The sequence below is a fragment of the Leuciscus leuciscus genome, assembly GCF_965113295.1.
Source record: "Leuciscus leuciscus genome assembly, chromosome: 6".
Taxonomy (NCBI): Eukaryota; Metazoa; Chordata; class Actinopteri; order Cypriniformes; family Leuciscidae; genus Leuciscus; species Leuciscus leuciscus.
In genome coordinates, this window is record NC_138730.1 from 33,284,938 (window position 1) to 33,304,674 (window position 19,737).

Consider the following 19,737-nt stretch of genomic DNA (forward strand, 5'->3'; position numbering starts at 1 on the left):
TATTCCTATTTCAGTATATTTTAAATGGAATTTATTCCTGTGATTGCAATTCATTACCCTTGCGAAAAAGAAGTTTATTCAAGTGTTCTATTTGTATACTTTTAAACTAAAAATAAGAAAGTGTACTTTCAGTCTACATTTTATATACTTCTCAAAAAAATAATTTATGTACTTCTCAGAAATATACTTAAAATTACACTTAAGTGTACTTGACTTACACAGAGAATATTTGGCCTGTACTTGTACTCAATCTTTTGACCAAGATATACTTAAAAGTATAATTAAGTATTCAAAGTATACTTGGCTTGTAGTTGTGTTAACTCTTTTGGTCGAGTAACCTATTAAATATTCTTTTTTTACATCGTTTTTCATATACAGTCTTATGAATCCTACATTGTTTGAAAATATTGATTAGAATATTGATATAGAACAGATATGTTTCTAATTCTGTGTATCTGAATTTTTGTGTAGGCTAGTCCACTGGTAGTGTATTGGAATTTACTCCAATTCTACTTTTCCCCGTCCAGCTATCCATGTTTTCATTGTTATACGGTAGGGGGCGCTATGACACATCTTCTAGTACAGAATCTTCGGATCAAAACACTGGAGAAGAAGAAGCTGAAACAAGTGATAGAAGATTGCTCACTCAAATGTAAAATAACATGCTCATCAAACATTAAACAGCGTGTAAATCAAAACTGCTTAATATTACCATATGAAATAAAGCTCTAGCGTAACCCATGAAGAGAAAACGACTGTGAAGCTTTGGGGGTGTTGGACTCGATCTACTCAATCTGTGTTTTGATCATTGTTCTGAATCAGATCAAGGCATAGTCTTTGACAAAAATGTGATTTTCTGAACTTTTTTGTTTAAAATGTTGCCTTTCTTTATGAAACTTACCGACATTCAAGTGTTGATTAAAAAAGAATGCAGGAAGCTAATAAAATGTTTTTTAAATTAAAGTAGGCCTACAGTTAAAGTATAAAAAATAATATCTACATTTGAACATAGTAGTATACTGCAAGTGCAAAAATAATATATAAATAGTAAACTATGAGTATAATGTTATGTTCACTTAAAGAAAACTTACAAATGTAATTGCTGTATAAACTACTAAACTAGTAGTTTACTGAGAGTACACTTAAGTGTGTACATTCATCAACTAAAAAATGTACTACTTGTATTAAAATAGTAAACTAAGTAGTTTACTACTCTTACACTTATAGTACACTTAAACGTAAACTTTTATATACTAAAAGTGGGCCAATTTAGTCCCAAGCAGTACTGAAATAGTACACTTACAAGTTTACTACAAGTACACATTGATATTAGTATAGTTACTACATAAAGTATACTTAAAAATATACTTGAACATTACTTAAGTATACTTCATAAAATGAACTTGAAGTATACTTCTTAATTTTAAGAGTATTCCAGGCTTCAGTGTCACATGATCCATCAGAAATCATTGTAATATACTGATTTGATGCTCAAGAAACATTTCTTATTATTAATGTTGAGAAGTGTAGTGTAGCTCAAACTGTAGCACATGGAGCTAGCAACGCCAAGGTCATGGGTTTGATTCTTAGGGAAAGCAAGAACTCATCAAATGAATGCCTTGGATGTGTCTAAATGCATAAAAGTTGAGCTGTTTAATAGTTTTGTGGAAAATATATATATATTTAGGGTTCTTTGATGAATAGAAAGTTGAAAAGATATTTGAAATGTAATTTTTTGTAACCATGTTAACTGTCACTTTTGATCAATTTAATGCATCCATCCAAAACATAACACCAGACATCTGATCGGTAGTGTACAAAACCATTGCTTGAGTAAACACACATTTGTATAATTTTGACAAAATCAGAATCCACTAATCTTACCGTTTTCTCTTTGCAACATTTTCTTTCACTTTGATATTTACAAGCACTGAAGATACTTAACCGGGAGTGTCAAGCAGGGCTGGGACTGCATTCTATCTGTGCATTGTGATTGTGTTAAACGACTTGAAGGACCAGTTTAAGATCTTGTTTAAGCTGTTTCATGCATCTCATTTCCATTGCAGTTCAGCAACTGTAAAAGAATTTCACACTCAGCAGGATGAAGCTTTCCACTGACTCACTATGAGTTTTCAGCCATAATAAGCAGCACACTTAGCAAATGGAGGTGAGAGCCACTCCCACCACACCGTTGGAGACAGTTGTGCATTTGTTTGTTTCACAGGTTCATGGCGATACCTGAAGACTGAGTTGGCACCTCCTCCAATACAAGAACCTTTGAACACTGTCACACTTTGCTGTTTGTCTTTATTGCTCTTTTCTCCTCCCTTCTTTCAATTACTAATAACATCCTCCCCCACTTATGTTCACATTCCCCTTCTCTTTCTCTCTCCTTCTTTTTTTCGCCTTATTAGCTCGGCTTTGTTCAAGCTGATGACCACAACAGATTAGCTCTGCATAACAGACAAAGAAGTTTTATAAGAAACTAGTGCTTTTGACCATTTTGATTAATAATATCTGCACGATGCCTGCCTGAATCTGCAGTGAAATGATAAAAACAGCAGTTCTCAGCCTCCATCAATCCCAATGAACATATACAGCAGCCAGATATAAGCAGCTTAAGGAATGGAGGAATGTACTGGCACCTGCTTGTCCCCGGCAAACCACAGTGTTTTTGTGTGAGGGGCGACCTTCAGGATTACAGCAAGAATTTCAATTTCACAGTCTTTTGCCCTGTGCTTGAAGCCACAGGCAGGCTTGCAAACTCTAAACTGTGACGGTAAAAGGAAAAAATATATCTGTTCTGGAACCTAATTGTGTTGGATTCATAATTTTAATGATATTTAACAGATTTTGATTTAGTAATGTAACTTTTGATATAGTAATGAGGAAATAATTAGTATTGGCTGCTGGATTGTGGAATAATACTGTGAGGAAGTTCAACAGGGAGCAGTTGGAAGGCCATAGTGTTTTGATACCTGCTTATTAGGTAAGTGAAGAACCACAGGACAAAGGTGGACTGAAATTAAACTCCTCCCATAGTCTTATGGTAGGGCTGGGCTTACATTGAGACAAGACAGACATAGACTGTTGCCTGTCAAACCTGTTGTCATTTCTCCAGAAACGTTCAGTGGCCTACTCTGTATTTTGAGATCACTTGTGTTCGACTCACCTGCCAAAATGATGGAAGAAGTGTCTATTGCGGTTGCTTATGATGCCTATATTATTGACCAAATGTCAGAGGAGGAGATCCTGGCCAGTCTAGTGGTGGAGTCTCTACCGAAACAAGTGGTAAGTTCAGCAACTTTGGACCTCACGTTTGTCACATGTTGACTTAAAGCTGGCATGCTGGAATTTTTAATGGAGTAGCACAAAAAAAGCATGGTTATTTTTTTTCAAATCTCTTAAAAAAATATTAGTGTGTTTGTGATCAATTATTGTTAAAATGTTCACTCCTTGGTGATCACAAACATAAATATTATCATATTATCATAAATATATGTACATGGTGTATAATATATATATATATATATATATATATATATATATATATAATATTAAAAACATGTAAATTAATACAAAAAAGTAAAGAAATACAAAAAAATTGCAAAAAGAAATGCTCAAATGAATCCTGCAACTATGAACTTAACATAAGTACTTAAGATGTTACTGAACATTCCTTTCATGCCTTCAAGATTTTTGCACCTGATATGATCTAAAAGTTTAATAAATATGTACATGATAATATATAGATAATATGTGTGTGTGTGTGTGTGTGTGTGTGTGTGTGTGTGTGTGTGTGTGTGTGTGTGCGTGCGTGTGTACATTTATTTATATGAATTAAATACATAATTTAAAAAAAAATTATTGATAAAATTGCAACTATGAATATTATATAATCAGTACTTAGAAGATGTTAAAGTACATTCCTTTCATGCCTTTTAGATTTGCATAATAAAGTCTACCTGATATGATTTGAAAGTTATTTGAATCTCCTTTTTAAACAGGTGCCATCTAAAAAGCCAAAATTAAGAGATAACCAACTGCAGCCAGAAGACCCACTCGACAGGTACGAGGTAAGTGATCACACCCTGACAAAAACAAAAAGCTTCCGTCCTGCTCTGCAACACCCATATCTACAAAACTACAGCTCTTGCATAATCATGCATTGAATAATTCAGGGTTGTAGATTTGTGGTATTAATGATTTTCTTTCTTTTTTTTCTAGAGAGAAAACCGTATGCTTCAGGAAACCAGTTTGCGTCTGGAGCAGGAAAATGATGATCTTGCACAAAAACTTGTCACCAGCAAGATTGCACTGAGGACGGCTTTAGATCAGGTCTGTCTAATTATCACGAGTTATCATGCATATCATATGCAACAGGCTAGTTTCATTTTCTGTTTTATTTGCTGTGCATGTTTAGATAGATCTGGTGTGTTTTTCAGACCGAGGACCAGGTGGATGAATTAACCAAGGAGCTGTTAAAAACCAGACAGCTTCTGAGGATTACAGAGGAGGAGAAAAGGGGAAAGGAGGAGGAGGCTTCACAGGTGCTTTAACATCACTGATTTGAGCAGTAAAGTGTTTGAACGATCTCTGTGAAAGAGAGCTCATGCTTTGCCCTTGTCTAATGCATTGATGTGTTCGACAGCTAAAAAAGATGTTTAGGAGAGAGCTGGACAAAGCAGAGTCAGACATTAAGAGATCAAACAACATCATCGCCGACTACAAGCAGGTAAACATTAAATTACAACTCCACATATTCAATAAATGTTGCATTTGATGGCAACTTTCAATCCATTTTCTTGTGTCCTTTAGATTTGCTCCCAACTGAACACTAATCTTGAAAACCAGAAAGCTCAAGCAGACAAAGAGCTGGCAGATATCAAGGTAAGAAACAAACTGACCTCAAAGCAGCTTGACCTTCGCCGTCAGTCTTACTGTATCATGTTTCTATTATCTCACATACTATTATCTCACATACTCTGTATATATTTTATTATTTAAGAGCAAGATGCTGGAGTGTGAGCGGTGCAGACACATCTTTAGTATGGATGGATCAATTCAGCTGTGCTCTGAGAGTGAAGAAAGCTCTGCTCAGGAGAAAGTGAAGGCCTCTCTCAGAGAACAGGTCCAAGAGTTAGAGAGAGAGCTAGCCCAGACCAAGCTACAAATGGTGGAGTCCAAATGCAAGATACAAGTAAGACATAAAAGTCTGATGAAAAGCATGTGACTTGAAACTTGAAATGTGACTTGTGAGAAGATTTTTAAAATATATTTTTCTTAGTGCTGTCAATCGATTAAAAACATTAACTCGATTTTTTCGGATTAATCGCAATTAAAAACACGTTTTTTATATGTTTTATATTGTAATAATTTAACAGTTAATCTCCAAATTAATGTAGAGACAACATAAAGGCAGTATATTTTAAATACTTGTACTTGGCATCTTTTTATGAATGAAAGTCGGTATCACTGATACTAATACAGCTACTGATGTCTGGATGCAAATGATTTTCCCTCCCCAATTTTATACATTAATTATTGCTATTCAACATTACAGTGTAATTGAAAGCTGTAATTTATTTTACATATATTGGGCTTAAAAAAAATAACAACTTTTAATTTAAGTGAACTTCAAACAATCCTCACATAAACCCATAATAAATGCCATATTTACCTGTGCCCTTCCTTTACGGTGGCCCAGTAGTGCACAACACAACGAAATTTAAAAAGGAAACATAAGTTCACAACACAACGAAATAAAGCCGCAACACAACGGAAATGCTCCCGACCACTAGAGGGATCTCAGAGCTCGATAAAGTTAGTTTTCCATGCCACAGTTCTATAGAGTCAGCAGTCTAAAAAATATATCAACACCACGATTAGTTTTACCAGTATGTAGCTAACCATTGTATATCGACATTCATTAATTCAAAATCACCTACGTGCATTATAGCTGCATTTATACTCTAGATCTAGAATGCTTTGACGTGATGCAACCGCGCATGATCTCTAAGGGAACGTCCACCAATTCCTTAAAGTTGTTAAAACGTAATTTGTATTAATTAAAATTACTTTTAACATTCAAAAACAGACATGTTCCAAATCCAAAGCTTGATTGTATTGGTAGTAGACTGACTTACTACAGCTGACATTTTTCCAATACCTCCCTTCATGTATTTACAGTAAACAATTATTTTTTAAGAAATTTCTGTACGTTTTTTGTTTCTTTTATCATGTTTCAAAGGTTGTAGTTCCTATTAACCAGACTGACTTACAACAGGTGAAATTGTGCCAATAGCTCCCTGTATGCACAGTACACAATTGTTTTTTTTTATAAAAACATTAGGCCTACTGTAATTCACCTAAAGTTTTTTTTTTTTTTTTTTTTATGTCCCAAAGCTTGTGGTAGATTCCTAGTGACCAGACTGACTTATTACTGGTGAAATTGTGCCAATACCTTCCTGTAATTCTGTAATTCACCAAATGGTTTTTATTTTTATTTATCAAATTATATTATAATAAACTATAATTATGTTTTAACCACTTGGTGGAATTGGCAGACGTTCCCTCGGGATCATGCGCTGTGTGCGCGTCAAAACATTCCCAGTATAAATACGCAGCTATAATTCATGTAGGTGATTTTGAAGTATATTTTATGTCGATATACAATGGCTACATACTGTTAAAACTAATTGTGGTATTGATATATTAAGACTGCCGACTCTATTGAACAGTGGCAAGGAAAACTAACTTTATCGCGCTCCGAGATCCCTCTAGTGGTCGGGAGCATTTCCGTTGTGTTGCGGCTTTATTTCGTTGTGTTGTACATTTTCCGTTGTGTTGTGGCTTATTTCCGTTGTGTTGTACATTTTCCGTTGTGTTGTGGATTCATTCCGTTGTGTTGTGAACTTATGTTTGCTTTTTACATTTCGTTGTGTTGTGGACTACTGGGCCACCGTAGTAAACGCGTTAACGTTAACAGCCCTAATTTTTCTTCTACCTTTTTTTTTTACTCTATATTACTGTACAACATTTGTAAACATTTCTGATTCTGGCAAAGTCTTTATTGATTAACCAAGAAAAACAGAATTAGAGTTTTTCATATAAATATAAAATGAAAAGTAAAATAAAATAAAATAAATGAATAAAAATGACATTAGGTGTAAAATTAGTTTTTACATTGCTTTAACTCATCAAAATAAGTTGTTTATAAGCTATAAAAATTATATAAACATAATATAAACATTGCAGTTGAAATGTTTTAAACACCCAAGTTGATGGTAGGCTAGGCCTACTTAAAAATTGAAGTTAAAATTTTTTAAACCATGGGCAATACTTTTACAGAATTTATTAATCTATTTTAATACATTTTTAACAATTCAAGTTTTATAAATAAACATTTGTTCACTTATTGTGAATAACATGACTCAATGAACAATAGTACATTTATAAATTAACATTCACAAATGCTGTTAAAAATGTTGTTCATTGTTCATGATATAATACATTAACTTGCGTTAATAAATTGAAGCTTATTATTAAGTGTTACTGAAGTGTCATGTAAATGATTTTAAATGCATACTTTTTGCACACACACACACACAAAAAAACTATTTTTCATCATTTATCTATCATCTTGATTTCCCAAGGAGTTGGAGCACCAAAACACAGTTGTGACGACTGAACTTCAGGCTGCTAAGAACACATGGCTCAGAAAAACTCTGGACTCTTTCAGGACATCTGCCAGCGGCCATCAGAACTCCTCTCAATCAGATTCTGCCTGGAGCCCAACAAATAACCCCCATTCCAGCTGGGTCACCAGAAGGCTCTCCTGGGCCCAACGAGAAGGGAGAGCGGCCAAAGTATGAAAAGGAGGAGCATAGGCCTACTAGTGGAGAAGAAAAATATTTCATGAGAGCACTCCTGAAATGAGTCTCACAAATGATGAGAAAGCTATTCTCTCAGACCTTAGGGCCAGTTACATAAACATAACAATAGTCACAATGTTAATACTGAGTCTTAAGAACTAGTCTGACCAACAGTTAGTCAAGGGGTCATCTTAAAAGACTTACTTTTCATATTCAAACTAGACCAATTTACCTGTTTAACTTTCTTTTTAAAAAAAGTTATGACCAGTCTTAAAGAAAAAAACAAATACATGACTAACTTTTAAGACTAATTTGATACGCAACTAGCCACAGAGGACATTATCCACCTTAAGTTAATTTGATGTGTCTGGCTTCTGGTGTCATCCGCCTTCTGGTGTCATCCGCCTCCAGTTACTTTTAGTTATGCTGCCTGATATTTCTTATTCCATGTTATTTTAATGTATAGTGTTGCAATTATAAACACACTGGTTTGTAGCACTTGGTTATTTTTCTAGTTATTTACCTATAGTGGCTAATGAACCAGAAGTCTCACAAAATCACAGAAATTAGCTTACTTCTGCCATGCAAAACAAGGTGGAACAACCTGTATGGTTGTAGACATTGGGAATGAGAGGATTCTTAAAGGATAGGTGACAGGAATAAATATCTGCCCCCATGAGATGACTGCAACATATCAGTTGCTCTAAAGGCAATCTCACATGAAGACTGTATGAAGTTTTTGTACTGAGTGTAAGCATACACTGCAAAAAGTGTTTTGCAACTTATTATGCTTATAAATGAACTGTTTTTTTATTTAATTTCACTAAATCAACCTAACTACATTAGGTTACATAAACTAAAGTCATTTTTATGGGTTAGATCAAGTACAAACAATTGCCTTCAAACACATACGGTTCATTGTTGGTACTGTACAATGTGAATGTATTTATTTCATTATCTTCTGCAACAAATAAACTTCATGAGACCTTTAATAAGACCTTTATTTTAATTCTAAACTACAAATTTTTCTCTCAAACTGAAAAGAAAGCTTTGAATATTAGACATCTGATTGCATGTTTTGGATCACCAATAGTTCGCATGCTAAGAGCAACAGTAGAAATGTCAACAGACCTTACACAAACAAAGATGCATTTGTCACCTAAAACAATATGAATGTAAACAAAGAGGTACGATTTGCTAATTCTAATATACATCCAGAACCTTCTACTCAGACCTCTCCTCTGGATTGTAAAGATCATCAAAAAAGCCCTCAGCGGCTCTGAGTATCTGAACAACAGCGTTTAGAAGCAGTATGTCAGTTTGAGGGTCTATTTCCAGTTCTTGGCAGTAGTTTTTCACTGGGATCACAGCAGACATAGAAACTCCAATCTGAGCGCTCACCTCCTGCACCTGTCACAAAACAGTTCATCAGAAATACTCAAGAACAAGATGTGAAAGAGAACAGTATAGAATACTGACAATAAAGTCATATATATTCATTTGTACCATTTTGTTGATATAGTGGCTCTGGTAGACATTTTTCAGGTCTTCTGCCACTAAGGGACAGGCCTCATCCACCTTAGTGAGCAGAATCAGCTGAGGAATACCTGAAGTACAGAATAACACCTTAAATGCTATAAAATCCCAGAGATCATTAAACTATGGGTGAAACAGCCCTAGTGCTTAAAGATTTGTGTTAATTGTACAGAAGAAGTGACATCAAGAAATGCTCAGAAATGGACTTAACATCCTGTTTCTTGAGAGAGGCTGAAAATCGAATATTCTATTATTTAAATGACAAAATACACTCATGTCACTTGAAATGTATTTAAATCTAATTCATTATTATTATTCCCTCACCCATCTGGTTGGTTTTCTTTCGAAAAACCGCGAACTTGTCATTCATTTTGTCAGAGAGGAGCTTGACTTTGCTGGAGTCGATCACATACACCACACAGTGAATCTTGTTCTTCAAGCCAGGAGATTTATGGAAATGAGGGGAGTCTGGTTGTATAGGCATTGATGGGTTAAACTAAGAAAAAAACATGTAGTAAAACTTTAAATCATTAAGAAGTGAGACTGAAAATACTAATAAAACATCTCCCACACCTAGTAACTGTTATGTTTACCTTTCACCTAAAGTTCTCACCTGATACCTGTCTTGAATGTGACCCTTCAAAATACTGGCAAAATCATCTACATCCAGACCACTGTTCAAACCCTCCTCTAGACCCATCGAGTCACACAGAGTGAAGGGAACATGGCTGACACCGCTGCCTGGCTTTATGTGGTAGGTCCGGAACTACAAGGCACAAATATTTAGCAATTAATTTAAATACAGTATAGAGATATCCAATCACAATATATCCCTCTGTAAAATATCAGAGGTATAATTATCAGGGTATATTTCTACCTGAGTAGTCAAACTGGTTCCGGCAGTGCCAGTGTTGGCCTGGGTGCTCACATAACCCTTGAATACAGAGTTGATAGAGTTGAAGAAGCTTGATTTCCCAGCCCCAACAGGACCCACCAGTAGAATCCGAGCCTGTTTAACTGAGCTTACAGAAGGCTTCCAGCCCGAGATGATGCTCAAGAGCGCCTTCCTTCTCCTATAAATATTAATTTCATTGTCAAATTCCTTAAGGAACACAGTAAGTCAGAAACATTTTGTAAAAGACCTTGATCTTAAAATAAAGACAACAGACCAAATTAATATCTAATTTATTTTTAAGAAGACACTAAATTTGCTTCACTCACTCAGAGTTCCACTGCACATTTCTCCATGGTTTCTCCAAGAGTCCTCCACAGTCTGGCGAGAATCCAAACCAGAGTTATTCACACAATCATTACTGAAGGTGTACTATTTCTCAGCATTTATCTGAAATAATACAAACCTTCAACTCTGTACACCTCACATTCGGTCAGCTGTAAGTCATTCCCATGCATCTGCTGTGGATCGAATTTGTATGTTGTTGGATTACTCTTGACGGTGGCTGTGTTATTGTGAAGAAACACTAAAGAACCGAAGTTCGGACCATTGTCAGTGAAAGAAAACTGGGGATTTCCACTGAACACACGGAGAGGATCTTCTTTAACCTCTTTGTCATTAAAGCTGAAGAGAAAAGCTTTGTCATCCACAACATTTTGGGCTGTTTGACCATAATCTTTGCCAGTAAAAGCTCCAAAAACATATCCAGACTTATTGTAAGCTACAATAACAGTTGGCCCCTGAGTATTACATTTTTGGTGAAATGTATTGACATTGTAGCCATGCACACTGGCTTTGAACAGCAGGCTGAGTCTGTCATGGCTGAGCAAGGAGCAGAGCTTCTTCCTCTGCCATTTGGTCAAGCTGGATGTGATGGTGGTGCTCATAATGATCTGAAAAACATTCAACCAACATTTTAAAGCAAGCTGGTATAATGGAATAGAAAGAAAAGGTCCTTTAAAAGTATTTTGAATATATTGTAAAATATGTATGCAACTAGCCTATATAAAAAAGAGCAACTTAGCCTAGCCTATATATTTCACCCATGCACCCAAATGAATCCGAAATGACTCAAATAATTCACATTATATTAAGTATGCAAATGAAATGAAAACAGCTTACGTTGGAACAAGAAGTCAGAATCGCCTGCTTTCTTTTGCTACCCCGAAAGAGATAACTTTCGTTTTTAGGGAAACGCAACTTGCAGTAGCCTACGTCGTAGCCCACGTCACAAAAATGAAACGTGCCGTCGCAGGTTTGGTTCTGGCAGGTTCGGTAAATCAGTGATGAGATGTTTCATAATTAAAACACTCGAATAAAAACTAGAGTAATGACACCTAATAAAGCTTCTATCAGACCAAGATGTAGACAATCTTAAAATTAAGGACATTTCGGATCTTTAAACTGTAGCTCTGCTGCCCTGCAAAAAAAAAAAAAAAAAAAAAAAAAACACAACCTAAATATTTATAATAGGCTACATTTATTATGATAATAAATAATACAATTAAGTTCACGGTTCTCTAATGGTCACATAAACAAATAAAATAATCTTGTTTTATCTATTTAGTCATTTTATTTTCATTTTAAAATTGTATATGATTTCATAAAAAATTGCTTTTCATTAAACGCACAAACCTGCAGTTCATAAAAACATTTTTTTTTTTTTACTCAGTGTGGGAAACCCTGACGTAATGTAAATTGCAATGCACTTCATGTTATTCATATATTTTCTTTCTCTTTGTATTTTCGTTCAAAACTATAGGCTATTTCATTCATTCCTGTTCAAATCAGTGTGATAAATGAGTTAGGTCAAAAGTAATCTAAAAGTAGTCAGATTATATTACCTTAAATGTGTAATGTAATGGATTATACTAACTACAATATTTGTCATGTAATTTGGAATCAGTAACCGACTACAATTGCACTGCAAAGGGTGCAACATAAAGGACTCATAAAGCCAGGATGCAATTATATTGAAACATTTAATACAAAAACAAATTACCAGATGCAAAAGAAAACTTGTTTCATCAGAGAACCAAGAAGGTGAAATAACTCGAAAAGGCTTAACAGCAAATTACCAAAACACAAACAAATAACAATGATAAAATAATAAATCAGATGACACCGGAAACCAAACATATTCGATTTACAAATGGCTGCGTCCACTCTTAAAAATAAGTAACACATGTGCACAAGGGTCCCTAAACTAACATATACTGAAAGGAGTAATGATGTCACATATTTACAGAGAGAGGAAAATACTCAAAGCACAGACTGTAACAAATATAAATATATGCGGTTAAAACCGAAAGATTCAATTTGTTAATACATATAATAGGCTACATCCATCTTTAGGTCAGACAAGGAAAAGAGACTGAGCTTTACTCAGACCTCTCCTCTGGATTGTAAAAATCATCAAAAAAGCCCTCAGCGGCTCTGAGTATCTGAACAACAGCGTTTAGAAGCAGTATGTCAGTTTGAGGGTCTATTTCCAGTTCTTGGTAGTAGTTCTTCACTGGGATCACAGCAGACATAGAAACTCCAATCTGAGCGCTCACCTCCTGCACCTGTCACAAAACAGTTCATCAGAAATACTCAAGAACAAGATGTGAAAGAGAACAGTATAGAATACTGACAATAAAGTCATATATATTCATTTGTACCATTTTGTTGATATAGTGGCTCTGGTAGACATTTTTCAGGTCTTCTGACACTAAGGGACAGGCCTCATCCACCTTAGTGAGCAGAACCAGCTGAGGAATACCTGAAGTACAGAATAACACCTTAAATGCTATAAAATCCTAGAGATCATTAAACTATGGGTGAAACAGCTCTAGTGGTTAAAGATTTATGCTAGTTGTACACTCAATCCCCACAAGAGGTGATCTTGAGAAGGGGACTTGACCTCAGGTTGCTTGAGAGAGACTGTAAATTGAATTTCCATAATTTAAATGACAAAATACACTCATGTCACTTGAAATGAATTCAAATCTGTTTTCATTATTGTCAGTCACTCACCGAGCTGGTTGGTCTTCCTTCGAAAAACCACAAACTTTTCGATCATTTTGTCAGAGAGGAGCTTGACTTTGCTGGAATCGATCACATACACCACACAGTGAATCTTGTCCTTCAGGCCAGGAGATTTATGGAAATGAGGGGAGTCTGGTTGTATAGGCATTGATGGGTTCAGCTAAGAAAAAGATATGTCAAATATCTTTAAATCATCAAGAATAAAAAAAAATTTATTCCTGTAACTAGCTAGTAAAACATCTTCTAAACCTATTAACTATTATGTTTACCTTTTACTGAAGTTCTCACCTGATACTTGTCTTGAATGTGACCCCTCAAAATACTGGCAAAATCATCTACATCCAGACCGCTGTTAAAACCCTCCTCTAGACCCATCGAGTCACACAGAGCGAAGGGAACATGGCTGACACCGCTGCCTGGCCTTATGTAGTAGGTACGGAACTACATGGCACAAACATAGTTCGAATTACAGGGGGTACTGGGGGGTACTATACCCCCCAATGAAGACCCAGTACCCCCCAAAGGGACAGAAATATCAGTTTTGGGGGGGTCAGATAATTTTTCTGATATTGTGAAAAAATATAATTACAGGTACAATACAAGTCAACTCCTATTTTCACTGTAGGAACATTTTAATGTAAAGCGATTTCAGACACCCCTATTGTGGACCGTACCATTTTTAACCACCGTGGCTAGAAGCAACGGAGATAGAGAACGACTTCAACTTCTCAAGCAAGTGTCAACATTGAATGATAAAACACTAGTTTCATAAAGTATCATTCTTTTCAACATTTCTTATTTGTGTATTCAAAAATATTTAAAATAATCAAATTTAATACAGTTATAATTTTTCAATGTAAAAAAAATTGCCCCCGGACCCCCCTAGAGATACCAAGCTCCACCAACAAAAAAATGTGGGAAACACATTAGGCTATATGATGATCTAAAAAAAAAAATACACATTTTCTTATCTTATTATTAAAATACATTATTATGATTTTACCACCTCCGCCTCATTTTGAGCCAGGAAAAACTCTATAATAGGCAATAGGCTTCTTGTAAAGGTATTACTTTAACTAGTAATTAGAATGGTATTTCAGTGCACTTAACTTCTAACTTTTGGGAGTTGATCAAAACAGTTCTCTTTTGGATATATAATAACAATGAGATATCCTGTAGCCTACTGATTATCAGTTTGTCGCATGTTTAGACCTTGTATGTGTGTTGCACAACACATGTTGCACTTGGCGATCACGGTGGGGATTGATATGGTAGTGGACCATGATGGTCATAGAAGAAGTGAAGGAGCAGTACCCCCCAATTATGGTGGGGTAATTCGCACTCTGGGCACAAATATTTTTAATACAGAACAGAGAGGTGTAATCAGAAGTGTAATAATCAAGTTGCATTTCTACCTGAGTAGTCAAACTGGTTCCAGCAGTGCCAGTGTTGGCCTGGGTGCTCACATAACCCTTGAATACAGAGTTGATAGAGTTGAAGAAGCTTGATTTCCCAGCCCCAACAGGACCCACCAGTAGAATCCGAGCATGTTTAACTGAGCTTACAGAAGGCTTCCAGCCTGAGATGATGCTCATGAGCTCCTTCCTTCTCCTAAAAACATTATTAATTATAATTGTCAGATTCCTTAAAGGTACAATATGTAAGATTTTTGTAATAAAATATCCAAAAATCACTTTCACAGTGTGATATACTCCTGCAATTGTGTACTTGCAATATCCCAAAAGTTCCCAAAGATTTTTAATTTCAGAGAAATTCCAATTTTAAATAATGGTTTGTCCCTGGTCATTGTCGCCTGTCAATGATGTAATATCCGCGTTATCCCTGGTTTCCGCTCGTACTGCCAGTGCCATAGTAACCATGGCGACAAACGTGGACAACTACGTTACGTCTAGTGGCACGCTCACGCTGTTGTTTTTTCGTTCAAACATTATGGACCAAGGCAAGCAGACTTTGGGACAAAAGGAGAACTAAAATGAGGATCAATATCAGCATGGCATTTTCGAGATGCCGAGAGCTCCACATCCGCAACTAACTTCGACTTGACAGAGACGCCGCTCTTGCGTGTATAACATTGAATAACATTTTAACTTTCAACACACTCAAATGCAGTTTAGTGTGATAGTGTAGACCAAATGAAACACCGCTGCGTTACCTCACAAGTTTAATTCGTCAAATAAACTGACCTGTGTGAGTAGTAATTCTGCACTTGCGGGTAGTTCGGTAGAATGAAATGTCTTATTTCCTTTATATCCGCGGGACTCGCGTGTGGTGCTGATATCGGTCTCTCATTAGCAATCGTGTCATGCTTCATACCACAGTCATGTTAAAAACATCAATAGATTCACTCATCCATAAACATTATTAGATCCATCAGCATGACGACAAGTTCCATAATTCCACTTATGCGTCATCAACCTACGCCTTTGTTATTGTAAGAGGTTAGCGACCGCTAGCGGCGAAAAAAATTACAATTACATAAAGGAGCTTTAAACACTCCTGAGACACAGTTAGTCAGAAGCATTTCATAAAAGACATTGATATTAAAAACAAAGCAACCAGACCACATTAGTGAATCTGAATTATTTTTAGGAAGACTGAATTTGGATTGCTTCACTCACTCAGAGTTCCACTGCACATTTCTCCATGGTTTCTCCATGAGTCCTTCACAGTCTGGTGGGAATCCAAACCAGAGTTATTCACACAATCATTACTGCAAGTGCACTACTCTCAAATAAATTATCTAAACATTAGCACAAAATAATACAAACCTTCAACTCTGTACACCTCGCATTCAGTCAGCTGTAAGTCATTCCCATGCATCTTATGTGGATCGAATTTGTATGTTCCTGGATTACTGTATACGGTGGCTGTGTTATTGTGAAGAAACACTAAAGAACCAAAGTTTGGACCATTGTCAGTGAAAGAAAACTGGGGATTTCCACTGAACACACGGAGAGGATCTTCTTTAACCTCTTTGTCATTAAAGCTGAAGAGAAAGGCTTTCACATCAACAACATTTTGTCCTGTCTGCGCATAATTTTTGTTGGTAAAAGCTCCAAAAACATATCCAGACTTATTGTAAGCTACAATAACAGTTGGCCCCTGAGTATTACATTTTTGGTGAAATGTATTGACATTGTAGCCATGCACACTGGCTTTGAACAGCAGGCTGAGTCTGTCATGGCTGAGCAAGGAGCAGAGCTTCTTCCTCTGCCATTTGGTCAAGCTGGATGTGATGGTGGTGCTCATAATGATCTGAAAAACATTCAACCAACATTTTAAAGCATGCTGTCAACATTTTGTCAATGGAATAGAAAGAAAGGGTCCTTTAAAAGTATTTAGAAAAAATACATGCTACAGATTACCGTCCACACCAAATTCATGTGAAAGAATTCAAGTCATTCAAATTGTCACATTATAAAAAAGTATACTAAATGTAAATATTTAAATATAAAATATAAAAATGCATTGATCTTGCAAAAAAAAAAAAAATTATGAAATCAGCTCACCTTGGAACAAGACTTCAGGTTTGTCCTCTTTCCTTCTGTAACCAGAAAGATATTTCTTTTTTACTGAAACTCAAGGTTGTAAAGGCACGTCATAAAAATGAAGTGGCGGTACAGGTTTGCTTTATTGTGTTATTTCCAGTAAACCAGTTAAGCGCAAAACTTCGCCCTGCAGTCAATTTCACAGTCAAGTCAAGTCAAGTCACCTTTATTTCTATAGCGCTTTTTAGAATACAGATTGTTTCAAAGCAGCTTTACTGTGATAACAGGAAAATAATGACGGAACATTCAGAATATTTATCCAGTTCCATCTGGTTGAAATATTTGATCAATAAACTAACCTCAAACCTTTCTCTTGCACTGATATTGCAAGATATTTTCTCTTTGAAGTGTAAATGCATTTATATACTTCATATTCTTCAATCTCTTAATCTTGGGCAGAATAGAGAATTATGCTGACTCTCTCACGAAAAGTGAATCGCAGCTTCTCTATGTTTCAAGCCATACTTGCTGATGTCACACTTTCATGTGCATGTGCTGCATGAACGGTTCATGATGAAAATTTGATGACCAGTGTCATGGTACCAACAAAGCCTGATTAGATTGGTTTGGTTTTATCAACTCAAAACTATCCCACAAACATGAGTTTGTTCAACTAATATCATGCTACCGGCCCCTGGACTATGAAGTCCTAAAATAAAATAAAAAAGATTAATTTAAAACCAACTGTGCTAATCTGAATTAGCATGACTGAGGTTGTCTATAAAACATGGAATGAACCATGAAAAGCTTAAAATGGTATGGAACAGTGTCCCGGTTCCAAAACTGTAACTGTGTCCCGTCCACACCCAAATTCATGTGAAAGAATTCAAGTCATTCAAATTGTCACATTATAAAAAGTATGCTAAATGTAAATATTTAAATATAAAATATAAAAATGCATTGATCTTAAAAAAAAAAAAAAAAAAACATTTTATGAAATCAGCTCACCTTGGAACAAGACTTCAGATTCGTCCGCTTTCCTTCTGTAACCAGAAAGATATTTATTTTTTACTGAAACTCAAGGTTGTAAAGGCACGTCATAAAAATGAAGTGGCGGTACAGGTTTGCTTTATTGTGTTATTTCCAGTAAACCAGTTAAGCGCAAAACTCCGCCCTGCAGTCAATTTCACAGTCAAGTCAAGTCATCTTTATTTCTATAGCACTTTTTAGAATACAGATTGTTTCAAAGCAGCTTTACAGTGATGATAACAGGAAAATAATGACGGAACATTCAGAATATTTATCCAGTTCCATATGGTTGAAATATTTGATCAACTATATAAACTAACTTCACACCTTTCTCTTGCACTGATATTGCAAGATATTTTCTCTTTGAAGTGTAAATGCATTTATATACTTCATATTCTTCAATCTCTTAATCTTGGGCAGAATAGAGAATTATGCTGACTCTCTCACGAAAAGTGAATCGCAGCTTCTCTACGTTTCAAGCCATATGACTGGCTGTTCGCTTCTGATGTCACACTTTCATGTGCACGTGCTCCATGAACGGTTCATGATTAACCGGAAATATTTGATGACCAGTGTCATGGTACCAACAAAGCCTGATTAGATTGGTTTGGTTTTATCAACTCAAAACTATCCCACAAACATGAGTTTGTTCAACTAATATCATGCTACCGGCCCCTGGACTATGAAGTCCTAAAATAAAATAAAAAAGATTAATTTAAAACCAACTGTGCTAATCTGAATTAGCATGACTGAGGTTGTCTATAAAACATGGAATGAACCATGAAAAGCTTAAAATGGTATGGAACAGTGTCCCGGTTCCAAAACTGTAACTGTGTCCCGTCCACACCCAAATTCATGTGAAAGAATTCAAGTCATTCAAATTGTCACATTATAAAAAGTATGCTAAATGTAAATATTTAAATATAAAATATAAAAATGCATTGATCTTAAAAAAAAAAAAAAAAAAACATTTTATGAAATCAGCTCACCTTGGAACAAGACTTCAGATTCGTCCGCTTTCCTTCTGTAACCAGAAAGATATTTATTTTTTACTGAAACTCAAGGTTGTAAAGGCACGTCATAAAAATGAAGTGGCGGTACAGGTTTGCTTTATTGTGTTATTTCCAGTAAACCAGTTAAGCGCAAAACTCCGCCCTGCAGTCAATTTCACAGTCAAGTCAAGTCATCTTTATTTCTATAGCACTTTTTAGAATACAGATTGTTTCAAAGCAGCTTTACAGTGATGATAACAGGAAAATAATGACGGAACATTCAGAATATTTATCCAGTTCCATATGGTTGAAATATTTGATCAACTATATAAACTAACTTCACACCTTTCTCTTGCACTGATATTGCAAGATATTTTCTCTTTGAAGTGTAAATGCATTTATATACTTCATATTCTTCAATCTCTTAATCTTGGGCAGAATAGAGAATTATGCTGACTCTCTCACGAAAAGTGAATCGCAGCTTCTCTACGTTTCAAGCCATATGACTGGCTGTTCGCTTCTGATGTCACACTTTCATGTGCACGTGCTCCATGAACGGTTCATGATTAACCGGAAATATTTGATGACCAGTGTCATGGTACCAAGCCAACAAAGCCTGATTGGATTGGTTTGGTTTTATCAACTCAAAACTATCCCACAACCATGAGTTTGTTCAACTAATATCATGCTACCGGCCCCTGGACTATGAAGTCCTAACTAAAATAATCAAGATTTATTTCAAACCAACTGTGCTAATCTGAATTAGCATGACTGAGGTTGTCTATAAAACATGGAATGAACCATGAAAAGCTTAA

At 35.6% G+C, this 19,737-nt stretch overlaps 3 protein-coding genes across 3 annotated transcripts; 1 reads left to right on the top strand and 2 right to left on the bottom strand.

Moving 5' to 3' along the window:
• The first annotated feature begins 2,293 nt into the window (after positions 1 to 2,293).
• rabgap1l2 (RAB GTPase activating protein 1-like 2) lies at positions 2,294 to 8,369 on the top strand. Its single transcript, XM_082172557.1, has 8 exons — positions 2,294 to 3,291; positions 4,008 to 4,076; positions 4,228 to 4,338; positions 4,446 to 4,550; positions 4,652 to 4,735; positions 4,819 to 4,890; positions 5,009 to 5,200; positions 7,656 to 8,369. The coding sequence occupies exons 1-8, from the start codon at positions 3,181 to 3,183 to the stop codon at positions 7,872 to 7,874; spliced, it is 963 nt and encodes a 320-aa protein (XP_082028683.1). The 5' UTR covers positions 2,294 to 3,180; the 3' UTR covers positions 7,875 to 8,369.
• A 487-nt stretch (positions 8,370 to 8,856) lies between these two features.
• On the bottom strand, positions 8,857 to 11,653 carry LOC309500816 (interferon-induced protein 44-like). The gene is made up of 8 exons (XM_082172558.1): positions 11,485 to 11,653; positions 10,769 to 11,255; positions 10,632 to 10,683; positions 10,288 to 10,483; positions 10,024 to 10,176; positions 9,735 to 9,906; positions 9,381 to 9,481; positions 8,857 to 9,284 (listed from the first exon to the last, which is right to left on the bottom strand). Exons 2-8 carry the CDS (start codon positions 11,247 to 11,249, stop codon positions 9,099 to 9,101), a joined length of 1,341 nt encoding a protein of 446 aa, XP_082028684.1. The 5' UTR covers positions 11,250 to 11,255; positions 11,485 to 11,653; the 3' UTR covers positions 8,857 to 9,098.
• A 672-nt stretch (positions 11,654 to 12,325) lies between these two features.
• LOC309500814 (interferon-induced protein 44-like) lies at positions 12,326 to 16,702 on the bottom strand. The gene is made up of 7 exons (XM_082172556.1): positions 16,182 to 16,702; positions 16,032 to 16,083; positions 14,808 to 15,003; positions 13,681 to 13,833; positions 13,381 to 13,552; positions 13,026 to 13,126; positions 12,326 to 12,929 (listed from the first exon to the last, which is right to left on the bottom strand). The coding sequence occupies exons 1-7, from the start codon at positions 16,660 to 16,662 to the stop codon at positions 12,744 to 12,746; spliced, it is 1,341 nt and encodes a 446-aa protein (XP_082028682.1). The 5' UTR covers positions 16,663 to 16,702; the 3' UTR covers positions 12,326 to 12,743.
• Between the last annotated feature and the right edge of the window lie 3,035 nt (positions 16,703 to 19,737).

Bases quoted from the DNA above. Each gene is read 5' to 3' on its own strand.
- LOC309500814 (XM_082172556.1), bottom strand. From the start codon at position 16,662: ATGAGCACCACCATCACATCCAGCTTGACCAAATGGCAGAGGAAGAAG. The intron at 15,004-16,031 runs GTGAGTGAAGCA...TAATGTTTTTAG, and splicing joins AATGTGCAGTGGAACTCTGA to GAGAAGGAAGGAGCTCATGA. The intron at 13,553-13,680 runs GTGAGAACTTCA...TCTTTTTCTTAG, and splicing joins ACATTCAAGACAAGTATCAG to CTGAACCCATCAATGCCTAT.
- rabgap1l2 (XM_082172557.1), top strand. From the start codon at position 3,181: ATGATGGAAGAAGTGTCTATTGCGGTTGCTTATGATGCCTATATTATT. The intron at 4,077-4,227 runs GTAAGTGATCAC...TTTTTTTTCTAG, and splicing joins ACCCACTCGACAGGTACGAG to AGAGAAAACCGTATGCTTCA. The intron at 4,551-4,651 runs GTGCTTTAACAT...TGTGTTCGACAG, and splicing joins AGGAGGAGGAGGCTTCACAG to CTAAAAAAGATGTTTAGGAG.
- LOC309500816 (XM_082172558.1), bottom strand. From the start codon at position 11,249: ATGAGCACCACCATCACATCCAGCTTGACCAAATGGCAGAGGAAGAAG. The intron at 10,484-10,631 runs GTGAGTGAAGCA...TAATATTTATAG, and splicing joins AATGTGCAGTGGAACTCTGA to GAGAAGGAAGGCGCTCTTGA. The intron at 10,177-10,287 runs GTAGAAATATAC...TGTGCCTTGTAG, and splicing joins GAACCAGTTTGACTACTCAG to TTCCGGACCTACCACATAAA.